The following is a 22254-nucleotide window of genomic DNA, read 5'->3' as shown; positions in this document are numbered from 1 at the left end:
AAACCCTCTATTGCTGTATTTTGAAAAAAATTCTAATAAAAATATTCTATATATAAAAAAAGAATATATAATCCATTCAATGTCGCAGCAGCCACTGATGAGCTCTTGGAAGAGGCTTTTCCCCTTCTTGCCCCCACAGAAAAAAAAGAAGACACACTTCTTCCCAAGATGGCACCTGCTGTTAGCTGCATGTTGAAAACAGAAAGCAAAGCGGGCATTTTGTTCCAAACAACGTTTATTAATATATAAATGCATATAGCTTTGAAAATCAAATGTCACACATGATTCAGCAATTAACTGTTTTCCATTCAAGGTGCCTCAAAGTTATTATATAATACTTTGGTTTTCAGAGAATGAAAAAATATGTAAAGTTATTCAAGCGCATATATAAAAAATCATATAACGAAATCATTTACCTCAATAAAAGAAAAAGGGGAGATTTTCTTGTCTCTGTATCCAGCATGAGAAATATTGTAGATAGGTATGGGCATGGAGTGAAAGATTCAAACTCAAAACTTCAGTTTGAGAATATATTCTCAAGATTGCAAATATTTTCTCCATGATCCCTGCTTTCCCATATTAGCTATGATTGGCTGTTTACAATGTAGATAGGGGACTGATAGTCATTACTAAATGAAGTTTAACAACAGAATCAGCATTATCTGGCTACAAAGTCAAGTCCAATCTGTGCAATATCTAGCTCATTAGTAGCCAGGATTTCCTGAACTTGCTCAATGTTTCCTTCTCACTCATATTAGTTTCAGAAACAAACCATCAAAGGCAGGCATGGGCAAACTTCAGCCCTCCCGATGTTTTGGACATCAATTCCCAGAAATCCCAGCTAGCTTACTGACTGTTAGGAACTGTGGGAGTTTAAGTCCAAAACACCTGGAGGGCCGAAGTTTGCCCATGCCTGAACGAAGGACATGGATTTCACCCATTTCAGAAATGAAGTCAAGGAGGGAGAAAGCAAAATAACAAGAGTTTTCTCTTGCTTCACAAAGGATTATATGTTTGTGCATGTTCGTTATTCAAACAGAATCTTTATGATCCTCATTGGTAGAAAACAAAACCTGTCATTTTAGAGAATAAATACATCCGTTTCCCCACACCTATGAATGATAGGCAACATTGTAGTACACATTCAATACTTTTTTTTCTAGGGGACAATCTCTAATCAACGGTTAATAGTTATAGTTTTTGCATAAAGAACAATTGTTATGATTAACCATGCTCAAGAGAATTCCCAAAGTGTTCTTTTGCTATTCTCAATTCTTTATTATTATTTTTAAGCCTTATGGTGAGGGAAATTGTACTTTTTACTCAAGCAGCAAAACTTCATGTACAACGATGATGCTACATCTTTTTTTTTTTTTTTTTTTAAAAACCCCACATGTTTGTGTTTAGGAACTCACCACATCTAGTCTCTTCTGGTTCCTATCTCCAATTCTCCTTCCTTGCTGATATTGAGAATCTCCATAAATTTGAAAAGTCGCTGAAGTGTGCACAATAGGGGAGAAGAAATGTGGTGAGCATGAAAGCCGACTCTTTCCTCATTTCCTCTACCATTCAGATAGAAATGTGGCAGTGCTAGAGGCTGCACCAATTCATAAATCTATTCTCCCCATCAGATGCTGATCTCACCCCTCCCCATTTGGATTATTTCTGCATGAGGTGGCACTTCAGATCCAAGGCAGAATCACTTGCCCCGTCTATCATCTCTGCTCTTGAGTACTGACTCTCTTAAGCCGAAGGTGATGGCGGCTCTTCCTGAGGCCTCAGTTCATCCCCAACTTTGCTGTGCTCAAGCTCAGCAATTACAGACATGTACTTAAATTCTGCTGGCTGGTGGTTGAATGTTTCCACCAACTGGTAGACCTCTTGACGGTCTGTGGCATAAAAAAGCTGCACTTGGCTGGCAAGGCACTGGGCTTCTTGCACACTCTGGAAAATTTCAAATGGAAGAAAACACAATGCACGCTGTTAGAAGATTTAGAGGCCTTTGTCAGTTCTATAACAATCCTATGAGATAGCTTAAAGCACAGCTTCCCAAACATTTCATGTTGGTGACACTCTTTTTAGACATGCATCACTTTAAACATAGTAATTCAGTTTTACTAACAAACCCTTAGAAGAAATACACACAAGCATAAATTGTAGAATGGGGACACAACGTATCTCATGAAAAACCTTCATTTATATATTTTAAAATAAATGATTTGTTATATACATTTCCAAGATTTTTGTCATTTCTTGTTTGTGTAACACATCTACAAACTGCAGCTGACACACTAACCATGTTGCAATACAGTTTGGAAAGCTCTGGAGTTCAGAAATGGGAGCATGATTCAACTTCAAGAGTCTCCAGAATGTATTTCATAGTTCCCCAATCCAGGTGGAAAATAAAAGGGCTCACATGCTTGCAATGGGGTGTCAGACAGGTTGCTTGGCCTCATCTCACAGAACTGAGTTATGCAACACTGCAGCACTAGCTCCTCCAACACTTATAATTTCAGAATACAAGAGGGAAATTTCATGACTGAATGCTCCTTTGCTGAAAATGTGGGATGGGGAAGCAGACATACTTCCCAGGACAGGGAATATTGTCCTCCCCTATAAGTTGCAGATAAAACACCTGGAAACATTGTTCTTCTGAGCATTGCTGGAATCCCAACTTCCCATTAGCCCTAGGCAGCCTGGCCAATTATGAGAAATGATGGAAGCAATAGCTCATACCGAATAAAATGAGATATACGTTTTAATTCAAGCCTCTCACTTATATTCATTCTGCACTTGATCATATTATGTTGTACACCAACTAGCTCAATTTAATTTTTTCTCTCTGTCTCGTTATGTTACGCATTATATCAGCAAATGTTGTGTTGACTCAATAAAGACATTAATGCAACTCAAGAAATGCATGCGCATATGCTGCAAAAGTTGTCCAGGATTGATGTTCTGGAGCATTCTCAATGTGTAATTAAAATTAGGTCACATAATAAGGGAAAGCCATTTGAATTTACAGAGACATGGTCAGGGGGTTTGTCATGTACCCAGAACCATGAATTGTGCTGAATGGCTCAGTCAACTTCTGCAATCTTTAAGATGGTATGAAAACTTGTGGGGGTTTTTTTGTATATAGAGAGGCTTACTGCAAATTCAACAAGCCCAATGCTAATTGGCTCAGAGTCCCTTCCAAGAAAACAAGAATAAAACTAAATATTAATTTATCTTCCTAATCCATGCTAATACTTGGATCACAATGTTCTTATTAATACCTAAAATGACAAGCAAGACATCCCACTGGCACATCATGCAACTACACTTCCTTTGTATTTTTTAATCAATCTTTTCCACTGATACTACCAAGGGGGGGGGGGGGGGGAGGAGCCCCTGGTGGAGCAATGGGTTAAACCCTTGTGCCAGCAGGACTGCTGATTGAAAGGTCAGCGGTTTGAATCTGGGGAGCGGGGAGAACTCCCTCTGTAAGCTCCAGCGTCCCGTGGGCAACATCCTTGCAAACGGCCAATTCTCTCACACCAGAAGCAAGTTTTAGTTTCTCAAGTCTCTCCAGACATGAAACAAAACTGGGGGGGGGGGATATGTTTCTATTTACCAAATGTTTAGAATCCATTTCTGCTGTCATCAGTACAATTCCCTTTTCTTCTTGAAGCTCGGGATAATGATACAAGATCATCTGACTGGGAGCAGCTTCACCCCGTGTCTGCAGCAAACAGAAATAATAATGTGTCCTTCAACAGAAGATCACAAGTCAGAATTTTAATTAATCAACAAGTCATTAGAATGGTTTGGTGAATGAAAAAGCACATATGGGCACCCAATGAAGAAACAAATCATCCTAACATGATAAAATTTGATGGAGCATCAAAATTCCAAAAACATGTAAGTTAAGTTTCAGTATGATACACTGATATACTTTATACTGCAGGACACTATAAAAAAAATACTTATCAGCTAACTACTACTTTGAAAAATCAAATAATAACATCTTGCTTAATACACAGAGATATATTGACCATGTGAGGAACATCTTCCCTTTTACCTCTGGATTAAAACAAATTAATGGAGCAAGTCTTGGAAATTATAGTTAATTTGATTTTTTTGCTTCCTACAATGACACCACTACATGCTTTACCAAAAGCTTCATTTGTGTAACAGTGTATAACAGGCAAGATAGGATCACTTGAATTTAACCACTGTTCAATCAGTCTGGATAATAGTCACCATGCTAGATGACATTAAAAGGGGTTAGATATATTAATCAAGGACAAGACTATTAATGCTACTAATCCTGATGGCTATAACTTACCTCCAACATCAGATGTAATATGCCTCTCAGTATCAGTTACTGCAGAAAATGAGCAGAAGATGCTAATGAACCCAAGTTCTACTTCTGGAAACAGAACAGTAGACTAGATAGACTTCACTTTGATCTACCAAAGCTCTTTTTATCCCTATGTTCAGTTTTTCAGAGCATTAATATAGCAATAATAAAGAATAAGGTTGAGGCAAATACTATTTATGCTTGTTGTTTTGGAAAAAAAGGCTATCTCACTTCAAACAAAGATGAGCCTCCTTGTAAGGACCAGTTCAATGAATATAACGTTAACCTCTTGGTCTATCTTATCAAGCATGTGATGATAAAGGGTTCATAACATAGAAAGCTTTCCCAAAGTAAGTAATACTATTATTTAAATGCACACATACTTAAAATCACATTGATTTTGTACTTGGCTTTGATAATCCATTTCTCTTTTTACCTACCTGAATATTTATCAGAGAAGTGAAGTGGAGTTCAGCTCCTGACCACTGACCCACAAAAAACTCATATCCCTCCTTCCTCGGCAGTGCATAAAGAAACTAATGGGAGAGAGACATCAAACTGGCTTATTTAGTCATTACTTATTACTTGTTTTTATAAAAAAATGAAATTTCTGTCTGAGATAGAAAAGCTTAAATTATAAAGACAAATTCTAAGTCTGCCAACTAAACCAGTCCCAACTTGTTAGTTAGGGCCACTTTTGTGCAACACATTTTGGCCTTTGCTGGACTGCAGAAATGGGAAATACATAGTTCTTCAAGTGTGATTGGATTCCAGTTCCCATCATCCTCACCACTGGTTATGCTGACTAGAACTGGTGAGAGACGTGAAGTGCCATACATTTCCCACCTTGAAAAACATGAACTGAAATATGGAAAACCTAAGGGTCAGAAGTTTTTTAAAAAAACCCTATCATCTGATCTGAAATCTCACGGCAACTTCTGAAATGCAATGTTTACTGTAAATCTGGTTATTTAAGAGTCTGAGAATTCACTGAATGTGTTCAGTGATTTGAAGCATTTGTATTTTGTTTCCACCCCAAGGAGGTCATGTTAGAGTGGAAAATGGTACCTGTCTTGAGATCTCCAAATGAGCATTCCAGTAAAAAATTAAGTTACAAGATATTTTATGGACCAGTATTTACTCAATTATAATACATCACTAAATAGAACGAGAATGTTAATTTTGAAGTTGTGCACTACAAAAAATGATTCGCTGTTGAATATAATGTAAGGTGGTGGTGACTGTGAAAAGCTTGATTGGAATCTGCACCCTTTCCCAACAGCCTTTCCGCTTTCACCATCAGCTTCCCACCAGCCTTTTCATGGCCACCGCCGCCTCTCCCTTGTCCATTCCCAGCTGGGATCTCTTGCCCAACAGCACAGGCAGGTTTAGGTAGACGATTCTAATGTGCCATTGAATATTGCTTATTATTATTAGAGTCATTAGAGAAATGTGTCCCAATTGTTTTATTTGTATATTTAAATTTTTCATTTGTTATTTTTGAGTTGTTTTATAAGTATACCTTGATGTTTTTTATTTCACTGTCCATGATTTTATGTATTTTGTTATGGGTTGGGGTTTTTTTTTGGGGGGGGGGGAGGGGTTGTACTGAATGCTTGCCAATTTTTGTTGGCAAAACACCCCGAGTCCATTTTGGGTGGGATAGAAATAAAGTTTTATTTTTATTATTTACTAGCCGTCTCCTGCCACGCATTGCTGTGGCCCAGTCTATGTATATGTGTTTTGTGTGTATATATATGTGTGTGTATATTTGTGTATATGTGTATATTTTTGTTTGCATGTATAATATGTGGTTTTGCGCATGCATTGTAATTTTTGTTTTTGGGCTTTTTAAGTCCCTTTCAGTGTTTTCCAGTGTTTTTATGAGTGATGGTCACTTGTTGGCCTGATCAGCGTATTGTGTCCAAATTTGGTGTCAATTTGTCCAGTGGTTTTTGAGTTATGTTAATCTCACAAATGAACATTACATTTTTATTTATATAGATTAATATAATGCGCACCTCAATTTTAGCAACAAAAAAAGCCAAAAAAAGGTGAGTGTTACACTTGTGTAAATACAGTATAGTAATTTCAACATGTTGTCTACCACACTTCGTTGGCAAGTCAAAAACATTTCCCCCTTATGCCATAGTTACTCTGTTTCCCCTGACATTTGTTTGCTTTACAAGTAAAACACGTAGGCACACATCCCATGGGAGAACGATACTGAATAATACACCACCACCATTCTCTCCTGCTGCTAACATATTCATAAAAATTATGTGAAAGATTATGTTCACAGATCCCCTGCTTCCGCAGAAATCTCAGTGGTAGTTTTCATTAAGCTAGGCAATTGTAATTTTTTCCCACTCCGTCTTGTTCTCTGCCCCATTCCCCAAAACTTATCAATAGAGGCCTGTAAATTGCATGACAAGCTGAAATAATCAAGTGGCAAGTGTCCCAACACAGCAATTGAAAGGAAATAATTGCATCAGACTTTTGGAGAGCAATTCTTCATAGCAATCTCCCATCTGCTAACACAGCACCAAGCTGTCCTTGTAATCAGTTTTTGGATGTCAGCAGCCTATTACTGTGTCTTTGTTAAATGCTGCCTAGCTTCAACACATTTTAACAAATAACATTTATTATCATAGATTTGTAGTTGTTGGAAACATGGTCTGCTCTTTCTCCCAAATTGATCTATGTAACACTTGTACAAGAAAGCCCTCACAACAGTTCCCTAGTGTGCTAATGTATTGAACTAATGTCCTTGTAATGTAAGATTATAACAACATTTCTTACGATAGCTGTATTCATACCTACTAACTACATTTGAGCCAAAATCTTTCAGGGACAATATAAGCAGGCCCCAACTTATGGTTCTGTAGATTTGTTCAAGGGTTAACACCCCTGTGGTGTTTGTTTTGCTATCTGTGCCCCTGCTCAGAAGATTTCACCTCAATTTTTTTGTCCCTGTGATAATTGGATTCTGAAAAAATTGGCTTGTTGTGGAAACAAGGACTGGAGATAAAGCTTCAGTGGAGACACCTTTTCCACTTGATAACTCTTTCAGGAGTGAATCTCCCTTCCTAGAGGTAGATTTCTCTCACTTCCTGTTGTCTCACCCCCATTCTTAACTATGAGTTGTAACAAGGGGAATGCCTGTAGATCCAAAGCCCCAAAATGTTCACAATAAGCTATCATCAGTCAGGTTTCTACTAGGAGAGAAGTACAAGAATTAACACAGACACTAAAGTTGTGGCTATAAAAAATCTATTAAGACCATACTTACAGCAGGGCAGTTCTGAATTCGTTTCCACATCAAATCAAAAGTCTTCCCCTTTGATAAGAAACAGGGAATGAATATGTTTGAACAATTCTCACCACTGGAAACACAGGACAGAGTGTTTAAAACATTTCTACTACATATTTCAAATCACTTATGGTGGCTCCAAAAATCAACATGACTACACTTCTAAAAATCAAACACAAAAATGAATCACGTGATACACCACATTCATAATCAACGTCAACACTACAACAGAAGCAGTGATACCCCCCCCCCCCCCAAGCAGTAGTTTTAACTTATGAAATTAAACTAAAATAACACACAACTAATTTGGGTTAAAAAAAATCTCAATTCAATTCGGTCATCCTGAAAAGGTTTTCTAAGATTTAATATCAATTCATAAGAACTCAGCTACCAACATTAGCAGAGCTTACACACATGTATGAAAATTCCTATCTGGAAAAATATAACTAGGCATCAGCAGAATAATAGCATGTGTTTAAGGAAACAAAAAGGAACAAGTTTTTTCAGTGACATTCTGTCATTCAGTTCAAAATAAAAGAATCAAAGCAGCTATAGTCAGCACTCCATACCCACAGTTTCAACTATCCAGAGATTGAATGAATAATATATATATATACATTCAAAAATAATATCTTGATTATATAAGAACCACTATTTTCCTATGCCATTGTATGTAATGGGACATAAGTAACGACACACTTAGGTATTCATGGAGGGAGTGGGGGGTGGTCCTGAAAACAAACTCCAGTGGATTTTTTTTTTCATGTCAGAAGTGACATGAGAAACTGCAAGTTGCTTCTAGTGTGAGAGAATTGGCCAGGGGATGCCTAGATGTTTTACCATCCTGTGGGAGGCTTCTCTCTGCATGTCCCTGCATGAGCATTTGGAGTTGACAGACGGGAGTTCTCCAGATTCAAACCATCGACCTTTCAGTCAGCAGTCCTGCCAGCACAAGGGTTTAAACCCATTGCGCCACTGGGGGTCTCCCAACCTCAGTGGATCTGATCATGAGAAACTGTATCATCAGCCATGCATGCTTCCATTCACTTCAACAACTCCTATTGTCAGCTTCATTAAAATGATTAAGGGCAAGAATTATTAAATCTACTTAGCAGACTTTTGTGTTTCAGTCACAACAAACTCACACCACTGAGTCTCCATTCCACTTACGGGAATAACAGCATAAACGGTGTCTTCCCCAGAGTAATATTGCTTCCATATCTGGAATAAAGAAATGGCTCCATTTATTTCATATGCCATTGCTGAAAATACAAGGAGCCTCAAATAAGTGCAATCATCATACATTCACAAGATTTTGTCACCTGTTTTATGTCTTCAGGTTTCTTCTGTTTCATCATCTCAACATTAAGTATGGAATCAAGTGTCTGAAACAAATTACACAGGATTCAATTTGAACAGAAACATTCAATAGAAACATGAATGGTGCAGTTGTTTTGAGTGTTGGATTCTGGAGTTATGAGCTCAATTCCTAACTTGATCATGGAAAATCAGTGGGTGACCTTTGGCAAGTCACACTTCCTCAGCCTCAGAGGAAAGCAATGGCAAACCCCCTCTGAAGAGATTTCAACAAAAAAGGTCAACCCGTAACAGGTTTGCTTTAAGAGTTATCACAATCTGGCAAGGACTTCAAGGCACATGACAACAAAATGTTATAATATTCCACACCTGATAGAGGAAAAGAAGCAAAACAATGGATCGAACTTGTTTGCCTTCATATATGTGTGAGAGGGATGCTTTTTTTTAAAAAGGTTAATAAATAGAGATACAATAATACAAATATACTATCTTCAAAATAATAATACAAATGTACTGATCGGTGAGCATTCCTTATCCAGAATTAATCCTAAATTGAGCACACGGATGTCTGAAATAGTGACACTTCTGTTGATGGTTCAATGTACATAAACCTTATTTTATGCACAACATTATTAGAAATATTGTGTATAAAATTACTTTCAGGCTATACGTATAAGGTGTGTTTGAAACATAAATGAATTTCTAAGACTGGGGTTCCACCTTCAAGAACCTCATAACACTAGAGCAGTGATTCTCAACCTGTGGGTCCCCAGATGTTTTGGCCTTCAACTCCCAGAAATCCTAACAGCTGGTAAACTGGCTTGGATTTCTGGGAGTTGTAGGCCAAAACACCTGGGGACCTACAGGTTGAGAACCACTGCACTAGAAAATGAATCCACTTTAAATTCTGCCTTCTGCAGAATTCTGGGTCTTGTAGTTTAGTGAGGCTGTTAAAGGCTCCTCCCTAAACTACAAACCCCAGAATTCTGCAGGAGGCAGAAACTGGATTTAAAGTGAATTCCTTCTCTAGTGAGATGAGGTGCCTTGATATATTATTATGTATGTATGTATATGCAAAGATAGATAATGCAAATTTTGAAATCCAAATTAACAAGCATTTTGTATAAGGAATACTCAACCGTATCTCCATAAATATAGAAAAGATTGAAGAAAGATAACTCATGTTGGAACAAAAGCACTATATAAATTACTGTATTTTGCCAAAACACTTCATTTTTTAAACTTCTGCTTTAGGAAAGAAAGAATTTTCTTTAAAAAATCTTTTAGATTTTTCTTTGCATGTATGATACATACATATACATACATACGCATACACACACACACACACATATATATCACACACAGAACATCACAAAACCAATGAAAATAAGGCACTACAGAATGTACGGTGTACTCCAGTTTCAAAGCTTCTCAATCAGGGAAAAAGTTACAACCAATGAAATAAGGTATAAAAATACATACAAATTTATGGATAAACAGCAAGTAAATTCAGGTTCCCTTAAAATCCACTTCCATCTTGCACATTAATGGACTACATCAGGGCTCATAACAAATAATAAACCAAACAGGCTAAATACAACTGAAACCAAACAACAGAAAGCAATTCAATGAAAATACCATCTTACCTTGTTTTTTGTGAATCCCTTTTTTGTTTCTTTTCCTTCTTTGGCCTAGAATTAGACAGTAAAAGGCGAGTTTTAAAATTGCTATCTCCTATGTTGTTGTGATGTGTTTGATAACAAAATTGTTAAGCTACTTCATCCTCGGCCTGAAAGTGAACAGATCAGAGACACACACATACATATCTTGTTAGAAACGATGTTTCTATGCAATCTTCCCTTTCCCACAATTTTACATAATTGAATCAGCTGTAAAACTTGAATTCTGATTTTTAAAATAAATATGAAATCTCTCTAGAATTGTTATGGTGTACTAGTTATTTTTATTTTTTCTCCAAAATTATATTCATTACTAATTAAATATTTATTTTAAGACAGTTCCTTGCTTTTTTGCTTCCTCACTGTAAAAAAAAAACCCACATAAGGTCTGGAAGTTTTGAATACAGCTGATCATTTTAAACCTATTGGCTAAAATCAGACATGGGGAATGATAGGCCTCCAGATGCTTTGGCCTAAAACTCCCATAGCTACTCTGCACTGGCTAGTCCCAACTCCATTATACCCCATGATGGAGGCCCAATCTACATTTGTCATATAGTGCAGTTTAAAACTTTTTTTATGTCACGAGCAACTTGAGAAACTGCAAGTCGCTTCTGGTGTGAGAGAATTGGTCATCTGCAAGGACATTGTCCAGCGGACGCCCGGATGTTTGATGTTTTACCATCCTTGTGGGAGGCTTCTCTCATGTCCCCGCCTGGAGAGCCAGAGATGACAAAGGGAGATCAACCCGCTCTCCCTGGATTTGAACTGCTGACCTAATGATCAGCAGTCCTGCCGGACATAGGGGTTTAAACCAGTGCACCACTAGGGGCTTCATACCACAATAAAGACTCCACTATACTGACATATAATGCAACTTAAACTGCATTGTATGGACAGTATGGTCTCATAAAATGCACTGCACTATATGACTCTACGCTGACCATATAATGCAATTTCAAACTACACTATATATCAGTATAGGCGGGGTCTTTATTGCGGTATGGTGCTTCATCCCTTATGTAAATCCCATTGATTCAATCAGTCTAAACCAATTTTGACATGCAGTTGGATTTAAGACAATGTTTTTGTTCCAGGCTGGTGTGATTGCTTTATTGATACTACACAAATAGACCTTTTTGTAGTTAGTTATGCAAACCTATACATAGAATATGAAAACACCAGTGGTTATGACATAATCCCTTGCACTTAACTTCTGAATGTAAGATTTTGATATTCCAGGGGCAATATAGATATCTGTATTAACAGCTTCAAAATTCATATTGAGATAATAGCCTTGTAGTAGGCAAATCCAAAAGTTAGAAAACATTGTGCAAGCTTTTGAATTCTCTAGATCTCCTGTCGGCAAGATGATAAACAAGGTAGGAAACTATGGGGTGAGGGCTGGCAGATATCCAAGGCATGCAAAGTGTATCAGTTTATAGTCTCCAGGCTCTACACACTTCTATCTTAAGACTGTAAACAGATGCCAACTTCATGATTTGAAATACACACCCCTTTCCCCCCTTGACAAAATGTTCTGGAGAATCTGAAAACTTGTAGACTTTTGAACTGCCTTCTAAAAGGTATTGCCTAATACTGATTTTGTTGTTGGGGGTTTTGTTTTTTGTGTTTCGTCTTCTAGCCAATAATTCTATCCTCAATTTTTGTGTGACAATGGATAACATTATTAATTATTCCACATCAGTCAGGAGATGAAAAACAATCTATCCAGAACCTAAGACAACTGTGTTGTTGTGTTTGTAAATTAATTATATCTCAAATGCTGTTTAAAAAGTTTTTTTTCTATATTAAACTGTTGGGAGAAATCAGCCAGAAGCATGAGCTAGCTTTCTGTGAATAGGATGATCATATCCAAATAAAAATTCTTTAGGACCAGCATGGTGTAGTGCAAGGGTCATGAAACTTTTAAAGCCAAGGGTCAGTTCTTGGTCCCTCAGACTGTTGGGGACCAGACTATAGTTTGAAAGAAACATGAATGAATTCCTATGCACACTGCATATATATTATTTGTAGTGCAAAAAAAGAGAGGAAAGAACAATACAACATTTAAAACAGAGAACAATTTTAACCAACATAAACCTACCAGTATTTTAGTGGGAAGGATGGGACTGCTTTTGGCCGATGTTGATTAGCACTGTTATTGTTGTGTGTGTTCAAGTGATTTTAGACAGGGTGATCCCAAGTCTAATGTCTTGGGCTGCGGACAGGTAAATGGCCTTGGAGTGCTGTAGTTTGAGGCCCCTGGGCATTGGTATATGACTCCAGAGACCAGGATTTAATTCCCCAGTCTGCAATAAAAATCCCCTGGGTGACTTCAAACAACCCACACTTTCTCAATCTCAGAGGAAAGCAAAGGCAAGCCCTTTATGACCTTGCCACAAAAACAAGGGTCACTTTAGGGTTATCATAAATCTGAAACAACCTGAATGTATACAACAATGGCTTCAAAAGTAGCTGTAGCTAAGGACAGTGTGCCTCCTCTGAATGAATGCTTGGGGGAAAAAATGGATGGATGGGGTGGAAGTGCAGGACTTAAGCTGAATCCCAAAAACCAGAGCTCACTTACTGTCAAGGATCCAAACCTGGGTTTGGCTCTGTGGAAATCAATCCTGAATGGGGTTACACTACCACAAAAGACTCTGTTTACACCTTTAGGGTATTTCTGAATCAATTGCTACAGAGGACAACCCAAACAGATGTGATGGCCAGGAGCATCTACTATCAGCTTAATCTGTTATGCCAACTGCACCCCTTCCTAAAGGTGGAGGATCTGAAATGTGTCTGTGTTGAAACCCCACATTTGCAATATGGCTACCTCTATACCAAGTTCAGAAACATCAAGTAATTCAAGATCTTGCAGACAAGCCGGTTATGGGCACATCTAGAAGTGGTCACATTATAATAAATATAAAAAGCACTCCAAGAACTTCTGATTAGTTTTGGGCCTGGCAGGATCACCTTCTCTTGTATAACCCGTCCCTAACATTCAGCTCTCATTGGGGATATTTACCTCAATCAGCCAGGATTGTCACCCTGAGGACTTTTTCTTCAGCCACCCCCACACTATAGGATGACCTGACAGAAGAGATTCAACAGCAGGACACACTGTCTGAATTTAAAATAGCATTAAGGATCAGTCTCTTCCACTAATCTGGTAGGTAATAATTAAATATTAATATTACTAATACTACAGATGATGGCTGGAATTCAGCATGGCATTCATGTCTACTTCAATAGATATGTCTACAGAAAAAACAGAGCTGAGAAGTTTAGCAACATCCACATTGAAAAACGATCTGCCTTGACATTATTTTGTATGGCAGATAGCAAAGTGACAAATACACATTGGGACTGATATGCATATGGAACAATGAGCAATGGATGCCTATGCTCTGAAATGCTCTGAAAGCCCACACAGATAACAGCTAGGGATTGTCGATGAGCATCAGAAAAGCAGGGTATCAACACTCCTGTTGATACCCTGATACACATCTTTTCAATTCGCTAGAAAGATTCCATAGCTCTCCACTATGTACCTAAGTAAGTGTAAAGTTACATAACATAGATATAGAATCAAGGCTGACATTTTTCCACTACACAAGTGGACATGTATAAAAATAATCAAGCTGGGACATTTAATCAATTGAACTACTTAACATGAGAGAACACTTGTGCCATGTAAACATGTCATATCATATTTCTGAAGCATGGCAGAGTTTGATGAGGCAAACTGGAATACACAAGTAAATACATGCAACCACAAAAAAGAGCATGAAAAGAGCTGCAATCTGGGCTTTACACTATTGAAATATATATGAATATGCACCTGTGCCTTCTGCCCATTGAAAACAGTCAGAACATTTTCTGAACATGTGCCAGCCTTTTCTAACCCAGATTTATTCAAGTTAATTAAATAGAAAACAGGACTGAAAATTGGCCTTGCCTTTTCCTCCATGTATTTGATAAACTCTGCTTGCTTTGAATGTCCAACTGGCTGTTTTTTCACATCATCCTTTTTCTCCATTCGAGATTCAAAAATATCTGGGTTGGATCTGAAAAAAAGTTAAACAGTTCATAGTTAATTAAAAACTACTTTAGTTTTTTTCCTTTCCTCAAATCTCCAAATGGGGTATGGTTTGCTAGAAAGGGCCTTTAACACAGTTTATTTTTACAATGTAAGCAGGTTAGGCAGCTATGAGAGAAATCTGGAAGATAAGGCACATGGCCGAGTAGCACACACGGGAGGAAAACAACTGCAGAAACACTTCCTTATTTATGGCGCCTTCCAAATGATGCAAAACATGCCCACATGCTAATAACTTCTGAACTCAGGATTAACAGTCATATGTAGAGACAGAGGATGAAACCCTGTTAGTTACTTACAAGCAAAAGGGGAAAATAAGTATGTAATACCTTGAAGACAAGAAGTTTTATTTGGCATATATTTTTGTGGATTGTAGCCAACTTAATCAGATGACAATGAAAGCTGCAAAGACCGTATGATATAATGTTTTCACTAAGTCTGAATTCCTGCCCAGATGTGGAAAGAAACTCAGTAACCTAGGGTAAGTCAAACTCTTTCGACCTCAAAGAAAGGCAACAGCAACACCCCTCTGAACAAATCTTGACAAGATTTTTTAAAAAAAACAGAATAAGGTTGCCTTAGGGTCACCAAAATCTGGATCAACTTGGAAAGCACACAACAAAAATAAAAGTTGAACCTTATTTCAATGGTATGATGTGGTCTGAAGGTTGAACTGAGACTCTAGGAATCAGTGTTCAAATCCTTGGCCTTTTTTTTCTTTTTCCAATAAGACCAAGGATGTATTTACATCAAAGATCCACAAACTAAGGCTCATAGGCCGTATGCTCCAAGGTAATTGCCTGCCCTCCACCCTAAATTTTAGATTTAGGATTGCCCTAAGTCTGAAACAACTTGAAGGCACACAACAACAACAACTGTAATGAACCTGACTCTCTCCTCAGCCAAAAGCAGGCCCTCCCTTCCCATTGAAATGCAGGTAAGCTTATGTTGGTTAAAATTGTTCTTCATTGTAAATATTGTATTATTCTTTCATACATTTTTTGCAATACAATATATGTGTAGCGTGCATAGGAATTTGCTAATGGTTTTTCAAACCATAATCTGGCCCCCCAACAGTCTGAATCCAACCTTTGGCTAAAAAAGTTTCAGGATTCCTGATTTATACTGTAGAGCAGGTATGGGCAAACTTCGGCCTTCCAGGTGTTTTGGACTTCAACTCCCACAATTCCTAACAGCCTACTGGAGTTAAAGTCCAAAAGACCTGGAGAGCCAAGGCTTGCCCATTCCTGCTGTAGAATGAATCCAGTTTGGCACCACTTTTAACTGCCACGACATCATGCTATGGGACCCTGTGAGTTGTAGTGTCACAAGGTCTTCTCTGCCAAAGTGCTGGAAACTCAGCAAACTCCCAGGATTCCATAGCACTGAGCCATGACAGTTCCAAGTAGTGTCAAATTATATTAATCTTACAGGCTGTTAGGAATTGTGGGAGCTGAAGTCCAAAACACCTGGAGGGCCAATGCCTGCCCATGCCTGCTGTAGGATGAATGCAGTTTGGCACTAGTTTCAACTGCCACGGCACCATGCTATGGGACCCTGAGAGTCGTAGTGTCACAAGGTCTTCTCTGCCTAAGTGCTGGAGCCTCGGCAAACTACCAGGATTCCATAGCACTCAGCTATGACAGTTCCAAGTGGTGTCAAACCAGATTAATGTTACAGACTGTTAGGAATTGCGGAAGTTGAAGTCCAAAACACCTGGAGGGCTGAAGTTTGTCCATGCCTGTTGTAGAATGAATCCAGTTTGGCACTACTTTCTTTTGCCATAGCGCCATGCTATGGGACCCTGAAAGTTGTAGCGTCACAAGATCTTCTCTGCCAAGTGTTGGAGCCTAAGCAAACTCCCAGGATTCCATAGCACTGATCCATGATAGTTCCAAGTGGTGTCAAACCAGATTAATGTTACAGGCTGTTAGAAATTGTGGGAGTTGAAGTCCAAAACACCTGGAGGTCCGACGCCTGCTGTAGAATAAATGCAGTTTGGCACTACTTTCAACTGCCATGGTGCCATGCTATGGGACCCTGCGAGTTGTAGTGTCACAAGGTCTTCTCTGCCAAGTGTTAGAGCCTAAGCAAACTCCCAGGATTCCATAGCACTGATCCATGACAGTTCCAAGTGGTGTCAAATTGGATTAATCTTACAGGCTGTTAGGAACTGTGGGGGTCCGAAGTTTGCCCATTCCTGCTGTAGGATGAATGCAGTTTGGCACTACTTTCAACTGCCACGGCACCATACTATGGGACCCTGAGAGTCGTAGTGTCACAAGGTCCTCTCTACCAAAGTGCTGGAGCCTCAGGATTCCATATAACTGAGCCAAAACAGTTCCAAGTGGTGTCAAACCAGATTAAAGAGGGAGTCAAAGTCGAAAACCTCTGGAGGGCCGAAGCTTGCCCCTGTCTGCTGTAGATGCACCCCAAGGACTCCGTGGTTCAACTCCCTGCTCAGCTCTGGAAACGCAATGGGTGCCCTTGGGGGAGTCACACCTTCTCAGCCTCAACAGGAGGCCATGGCAAACAAATCTGGCCGGGGAATGGGCTGCAATGCATGGGGATTGCCAGCCTCTCCCTTGTTTTGGCCCTGTTTTGGAGGGTGGGCCTTTCTGGGCCTGGCGGGCCTCTTCCTCCTCCTCCCTTCCTCCCTCCCTCCCTCCCTTGGCTCACCTGCGCAGGTCCTCGATCTTGCTTTGGTACTTCTCGAAGAAAGGGTTCGCCTCCAGCCCTCCGTCGCTGCCCGCCCCGCGGCTGGAGGAGAGCAGCAGCCAGCGAGGCTGCGGGGGCAGGAGCAGGCCCAGAGGGCGGAGCGGGGTGAGGCGGCTCGCCAGCGCCCCTCGGCTCAGCCCCAGGGCGCCCCACAACTGCGGCAAGTGCCCCGCTGCCATCTCTCCGCGTCCCTGCCGCCCTTTCCCCTCGCTTTCCCCTTCGAGCGCAACATGTAACCCCGCCCCCTCCGCCGCCACCAAGGTTCCGCCCGAAACAACGTTCCGGAGGGGGACGGATTAGGGGGAGCGCCCCAGGCTGACTCCTCCTTTGACATTTCACTGTTTTGGAGATTCAGCGCCGTAATTCCCGCACACTGATCTTTTCTATTGTCTACAACATCTGTTACTTGCTGTAATGTATTTATAGGGCGTCCCCAAAGCCTCCAAACATGGGGAAATTGTAGCTAAATGTACCCCAAATCAGTCACGAGGATTATTTCCATACACTCTTCTTTTGACAGCAGCATTCTGAAAGTAAAAATATATATAAATATGGCCAGAATCACTGGGTTGAGTGGCTATGAATTTACCAGGCTGTATGGCCATGTTTCAGAAGCATTCTCTCTTGACATTTCAGCCACATCTATGGCAGGTTGCACAACCCCAGAGGATGCCTGCTATATTTATTATTTACCTCACTGAAGGGGACTCAGGGTGGCCTCACAAAGGCAAAAATCAATGCCGTATACATATATACATATCGGTAAATAAACAACTACATTAAGATCAACCCAATTAAAAACATAAACATTAAAACATCAGTTAAAATCACAAAATGCCATAGATGTGGGTGAAACGTCAGGAGAGAATGCTTCTGGAACATGGCCATACAGCCTGGAAATCTCACAGCAACCCTATATATCATAGAATCAAAGAGTTGGAAGAGACCTCATGGGCCATCCAGTCCAACCCCTTGCCAAGAAGCAGGAATATTGCATTCAAATCACCCCTGACAGATGGCCATCCAGCCTCTGTTTAAAAGCTTCCAAAGAAGGAGCCTCCACCACACTCCGGGGAAGAGAGTTCCACTGCTGAACGGCTCTCGCAGTCAGGAAGTTCTTCCTCATGTTCAGGTGGAATCTCCTCTCTTGTAGTTTGAAGCCATTGTTCCATTGCGTCCTAGTCTCCAGGGAAGCAGAAAACAAGCTTGCTCCCTCCTCCCTGTGGCTTCCTCTCACATATTTGTACATGGCTATCATATCTCCTCTCAGCCTTCTCTTCTTCAGGCTAAACATGCCCAGCTCCTTAAGCCACTCCTCATAGGGCTTGTTCTCCAGACCCTTGATATATATAGAGAGAGGGGGGGAGGGGTTTTATTTATTGCTAATATGGAGACTTTGGGACATCCTGTACTTGTCATGGCCTTTCCTAAGTAGTAGCCTTTGGCTAATAGGCCTCCACCAGGCCCCATCTATATGGCCATTTAATCCAGTTTCTGAATGCCGATTTTCTGCTTTAGACTGGATTGTAGGGTAGACTCATATAATCCAGTTTGAAACAGATAATCTGCATTCAGAAATTGGATGATATGCTCAGTGTACACGGGGCCGCAGATTATAAGAACGTGTACATGGCCCCAGTTGGATTGGCTAGAGTAGAAACCCTGCTCATTCCCATTCAAGTTTTATTATACAGGGTGTCCCCAAAAGTCATCATATATAGGGAAAATGGGAAGTTGTTAAATATACCTTTATTTACAAGATATTTATTACAAAATATGGATAAAATATTCCCTGTTGTGTTATAAATCTGAAAATATAACATATGTAATGTAAGCATTTGTTAATTTTTCCTATGTATTTAACTTTTGAGACACCCTGTATTATTTTCTGCAAATGCTTCTTCAAGCTTCAAGTTGGTGTTTTTTCAGACCTCGTTCATCCACCTAACTTCAAGCAGAACAGAAGATAAGTGGCTGCAGAGATGTAAAAAGATTTTCAAAAAAGAAGCCTCTTTATTTGTTAATTGAGGTATGTTTGTAGCTGTATTGATAGGCAGTAAGTCATTGAAGCCTGCTTTGAAAGAGAAGACTATTTCATAGACTATGGTCTGGAGAGTTTGTTTGCCACTTCCAGTTAGATTCCATGTGGGGCGGGCAGGAGGAGGATGCTCTGAGTCCAATGAAGTTTTAAAAACCTGATAATTTAAAGACTAACAGGAACAAGCAAGTGCTGGCTGAAAAGGCTTCTTCTGCCCTGATCCATCCTTGTATGCAAGAGATTGCAATCCATGATGATGGCCTTAGATTGAAAAAAGCAGAATGTCTTCTCCAGCTCTTCAGAGAGGTAGCCTAGCAGCCATTATCTCATTGTAAGCTTTAGAATGATCACCTCTTTGTCATTCTGTTCCGATGATGCTAACCTGAACCACCTGCTCTTTCAGTTTAGTTTCCCTTCTCTTAGGACAGGAGAGAAAGGTGGCCTAACCTATGAACATACTAATTTGACTCCAAAGACTTTGAGTGAGACCAGATGATGATTATATCCAGTGGTAAGTGTCACAGTCCCACTCAAACCTACAAGCAAGTTTGTCATCAGAAGGGTTTATAGAGGTCAGGAATAAGTGCATCACCCTCCAGATGTTTGCAAGATTGTTGTTTCTCTTCCCAAGCCAATGTGACCAAAATATTGGGCGAAAGTGTCAGTGTCATATAAAGACTAGCAGAGATCTTAATGTGAGATGCACAAAATGAACTTTCTGAACACAGACTATAGTTGCCATCACTGGCTATATGTACCAGGGTTGCTGTTAGTTGTGGTCTGATATCTGGAGTCTGTATTTTGCCAGCTCCTGCCCTAAACTGTGTAATGCTTATGCAGCCACAAAGTAATACCAGAAAATGTGGATTATTCTAGCAGGCTGTGAGTTTTCCTTTCTTTTCAGTAGGTTATTCATAATATGAGCACTAAGCTATAGTTGACATTGGTTCTGCAAAAATCTAAATGGCAATGCACTGGCAACCCCATTTTATATTGGTGCTCTTAACTATAGTCTAGCTATTTGGGGTTTTGCTTCCCAGAATGCTGTTCATTAGGGAATCTGTAGTTCAAAAGATGTGATAGTCCAAAGTTTAATAACCAGTACTTTGATAATACAAGCAGAAACACGAACACTATAGCTGTTATAGACTGTGTGAAAAAGCCTGGTACATGTACCTTTGGAATCTTCTAGTCCCTGTTTTTCAGGAATTCAAAGGGTTGCAGTAGCATGGGAAATAAATTGTCTCCTGTTTTCACCAAATCCTATTGCCTAGGTTTAGATAGTGCCCAAACATGAGAAGGCCCAAGCCGGGGTGGGAGTGGGGCTTGACTTGCTTGATAAATACACATAAATATAAAAACAACATCTCCTCCAAGTTAAAATGTTATCAAGCCATTTACTCAAAACACTAGATACTAGAACAATGCATTAGAACTTTCTAAAAATTACATATTTAAAGCATTTAATTGTCTGCCCTTATATGTAGGACTGCTACCTGCCTATTTTGGAAGTCTAGGATTTTGTTACTTCCTGGTATTTGGTTGCATGCTATTCTTTCAATGGAGAAAACGAATCCATCAGAAACGACGTGCAAAAGCCTGGGTGAAGCAGCTGAAAGCGGAAACATATTTCCAGCGCGCATTGTCTCACAAAATGGATAAGGAAGCCCTGCCTGGACCTGAAGCGCAATCCCACAATCCTTCATCTCATACCATCCCAAAGCCACATGGCAACAACTTGTCCAGCGAGGCCACTACAGATAGCAGTGGCCCTTCCACCTCATCCCGTCCAGATTCAGACTCCTACAAACCAGTGTTTCAGGAAGTACCTTGTGCTTGTGCACTTCCTTACTTGCCACCCCTCCTGGAACATTCAGCATCTTTCCCCTGCTCCAGTATTCCAGTCAGTAGCACCGCATTTAGTTCGCCCTTGAAATCAGCTGCACTGAAAAATGAGTCATACAATACTGGTAGCAGCATCTCTGTCTAAGAGCAAATTTATTGGATGGATGAAGATGAGATTTGGGAATGTTTTTTCTCTGCTTAACTGTGCACCATATGAGTTATATATTTTAAAAAAATTAAAATGTTAAGTCAACTTATTGCAAGACAGAGAAAGAGCAATATTTTCATTTATGTACAAACAACATTCGACCAATAAAAATCCATTCTGAATTTTAAAAGTAACATCTACATCCCAAACAGTGTTTTATTTAAATTTGACATTCACAATGCATGATAGGTGCAAAGCATTGATATATACAATGTACAACTAAAGAGTTTTTTGCTCCTTATGACAAATTATCACAGGTCAAAACTAAAAATCATTGCAAATAATATTTTTTTTTGAAGTTCATAAATCCTGACAGTGTATTCTTGTGTGAAGGAGCTGGAGTTTGATATAACTGTAGTGCAGCTTCTTTTTGGACAACTAAAGAAGTTGCAGCTCTTGTTCTCAAGGTTATGCAAACTTGACTTCTGTGCATGTCTCCCTACAGAGAAAGATCCCTGTACAGTTTACTCAATATTTTTAAATGTAACTAATATTTTCAAGCAACATCTTAAAGCTCTTTCTTTAGGATTTTGTTCTCTAGCAGTGCCATTGTTCACAATAGGGAAAATCAACATTTTTGACCTCTTAGTTTTCTAATTATTCAATCTTTTGATACAATAACCTTGTAGAAACCTGTATTCAAGCCTCTTGTTTTGTTTTCTGTTTTCATTTGTGTTACCACC

At 39.5% G+C, this 22254-nt stretch overlaps 2 protein-coding genes across 2 annotated transcripts; one reads left to right on the top strand and one right to left on the bottom strand.

The window, feature by feature from the left end:
- Nucleotides 1-217: 217 nt before the first annotated feature.
- Nucleotides 218-17734, bottom strand: ATPAF1 (ATP synthase mitochondrial F1 complex assembly factor 1). The gene is made up of 9 exons (XM_060773449.2): nucleotides 17442-17734; nucleotides 14622-14730; nucleotides 10622-10666; nucleotides 8981-9043; nucleotides 8829-8879; nucleotides 7638-7685; nucleotides 4786-4881; nucleotides 3617-3724; nucleotides 218-1944 (listed from the first exon to the last, which is right to left on the bottom strand). The coding sequence occupies exons 1-9, from the start codon at nucleotides 17657-17659 to the stop codon at nucleotides 1744-1746; spliced, it is 939 nt and encodes a 312-aa protein (XP_060629432.2). The 5' UTR covers nucleotides 17660-17734; the 3' UTR covers nucleotides 218-1743.
- A 2065-nt stretch (nucleotides 17735-19799) lies between these two features.
- TEX38 (testis expressed 38) lies at nucleotides 19800-21508 on the top strand. The gene is made up of 2 exons (XM_067467102.1): nucleotides 19800-19824; nucleotides 20952-21508. The coding sequence occupies exons 1-2, from the start codon at nucleotides 19800-19802 to the stop codon at nucleotides 21506-21508; spliced, it is 582 nt and encodes a 193-aa protein (XP_067323203.1).
- The last annotated feature ends 746 nt before the right edge of the window (nucleotides 21509-22254 follow it).

The sequence above is a fragment of the Anolis sagrei genome, chromosome 4 (genome assembly GCF_037176765.1).
Source record: "Anolis sagrei isolate rAnoSag1 chromosome 4, rAnoSag1.mat, whole genome shotgun sequence".
In the NCBI taxonomy this organism is placed as follows: domain Eukaryota; kingdom Metazoa; phylum Chordata; class Lepidosauria; order Squamata; family Dactyloidae; genus Anolis; species Anolis sagrei.
The sequence above is the reverse complement of the archived record's forward strand: the minus strand, read 5'-3'. Positions and strand labels throughout refer to the sequence as shown.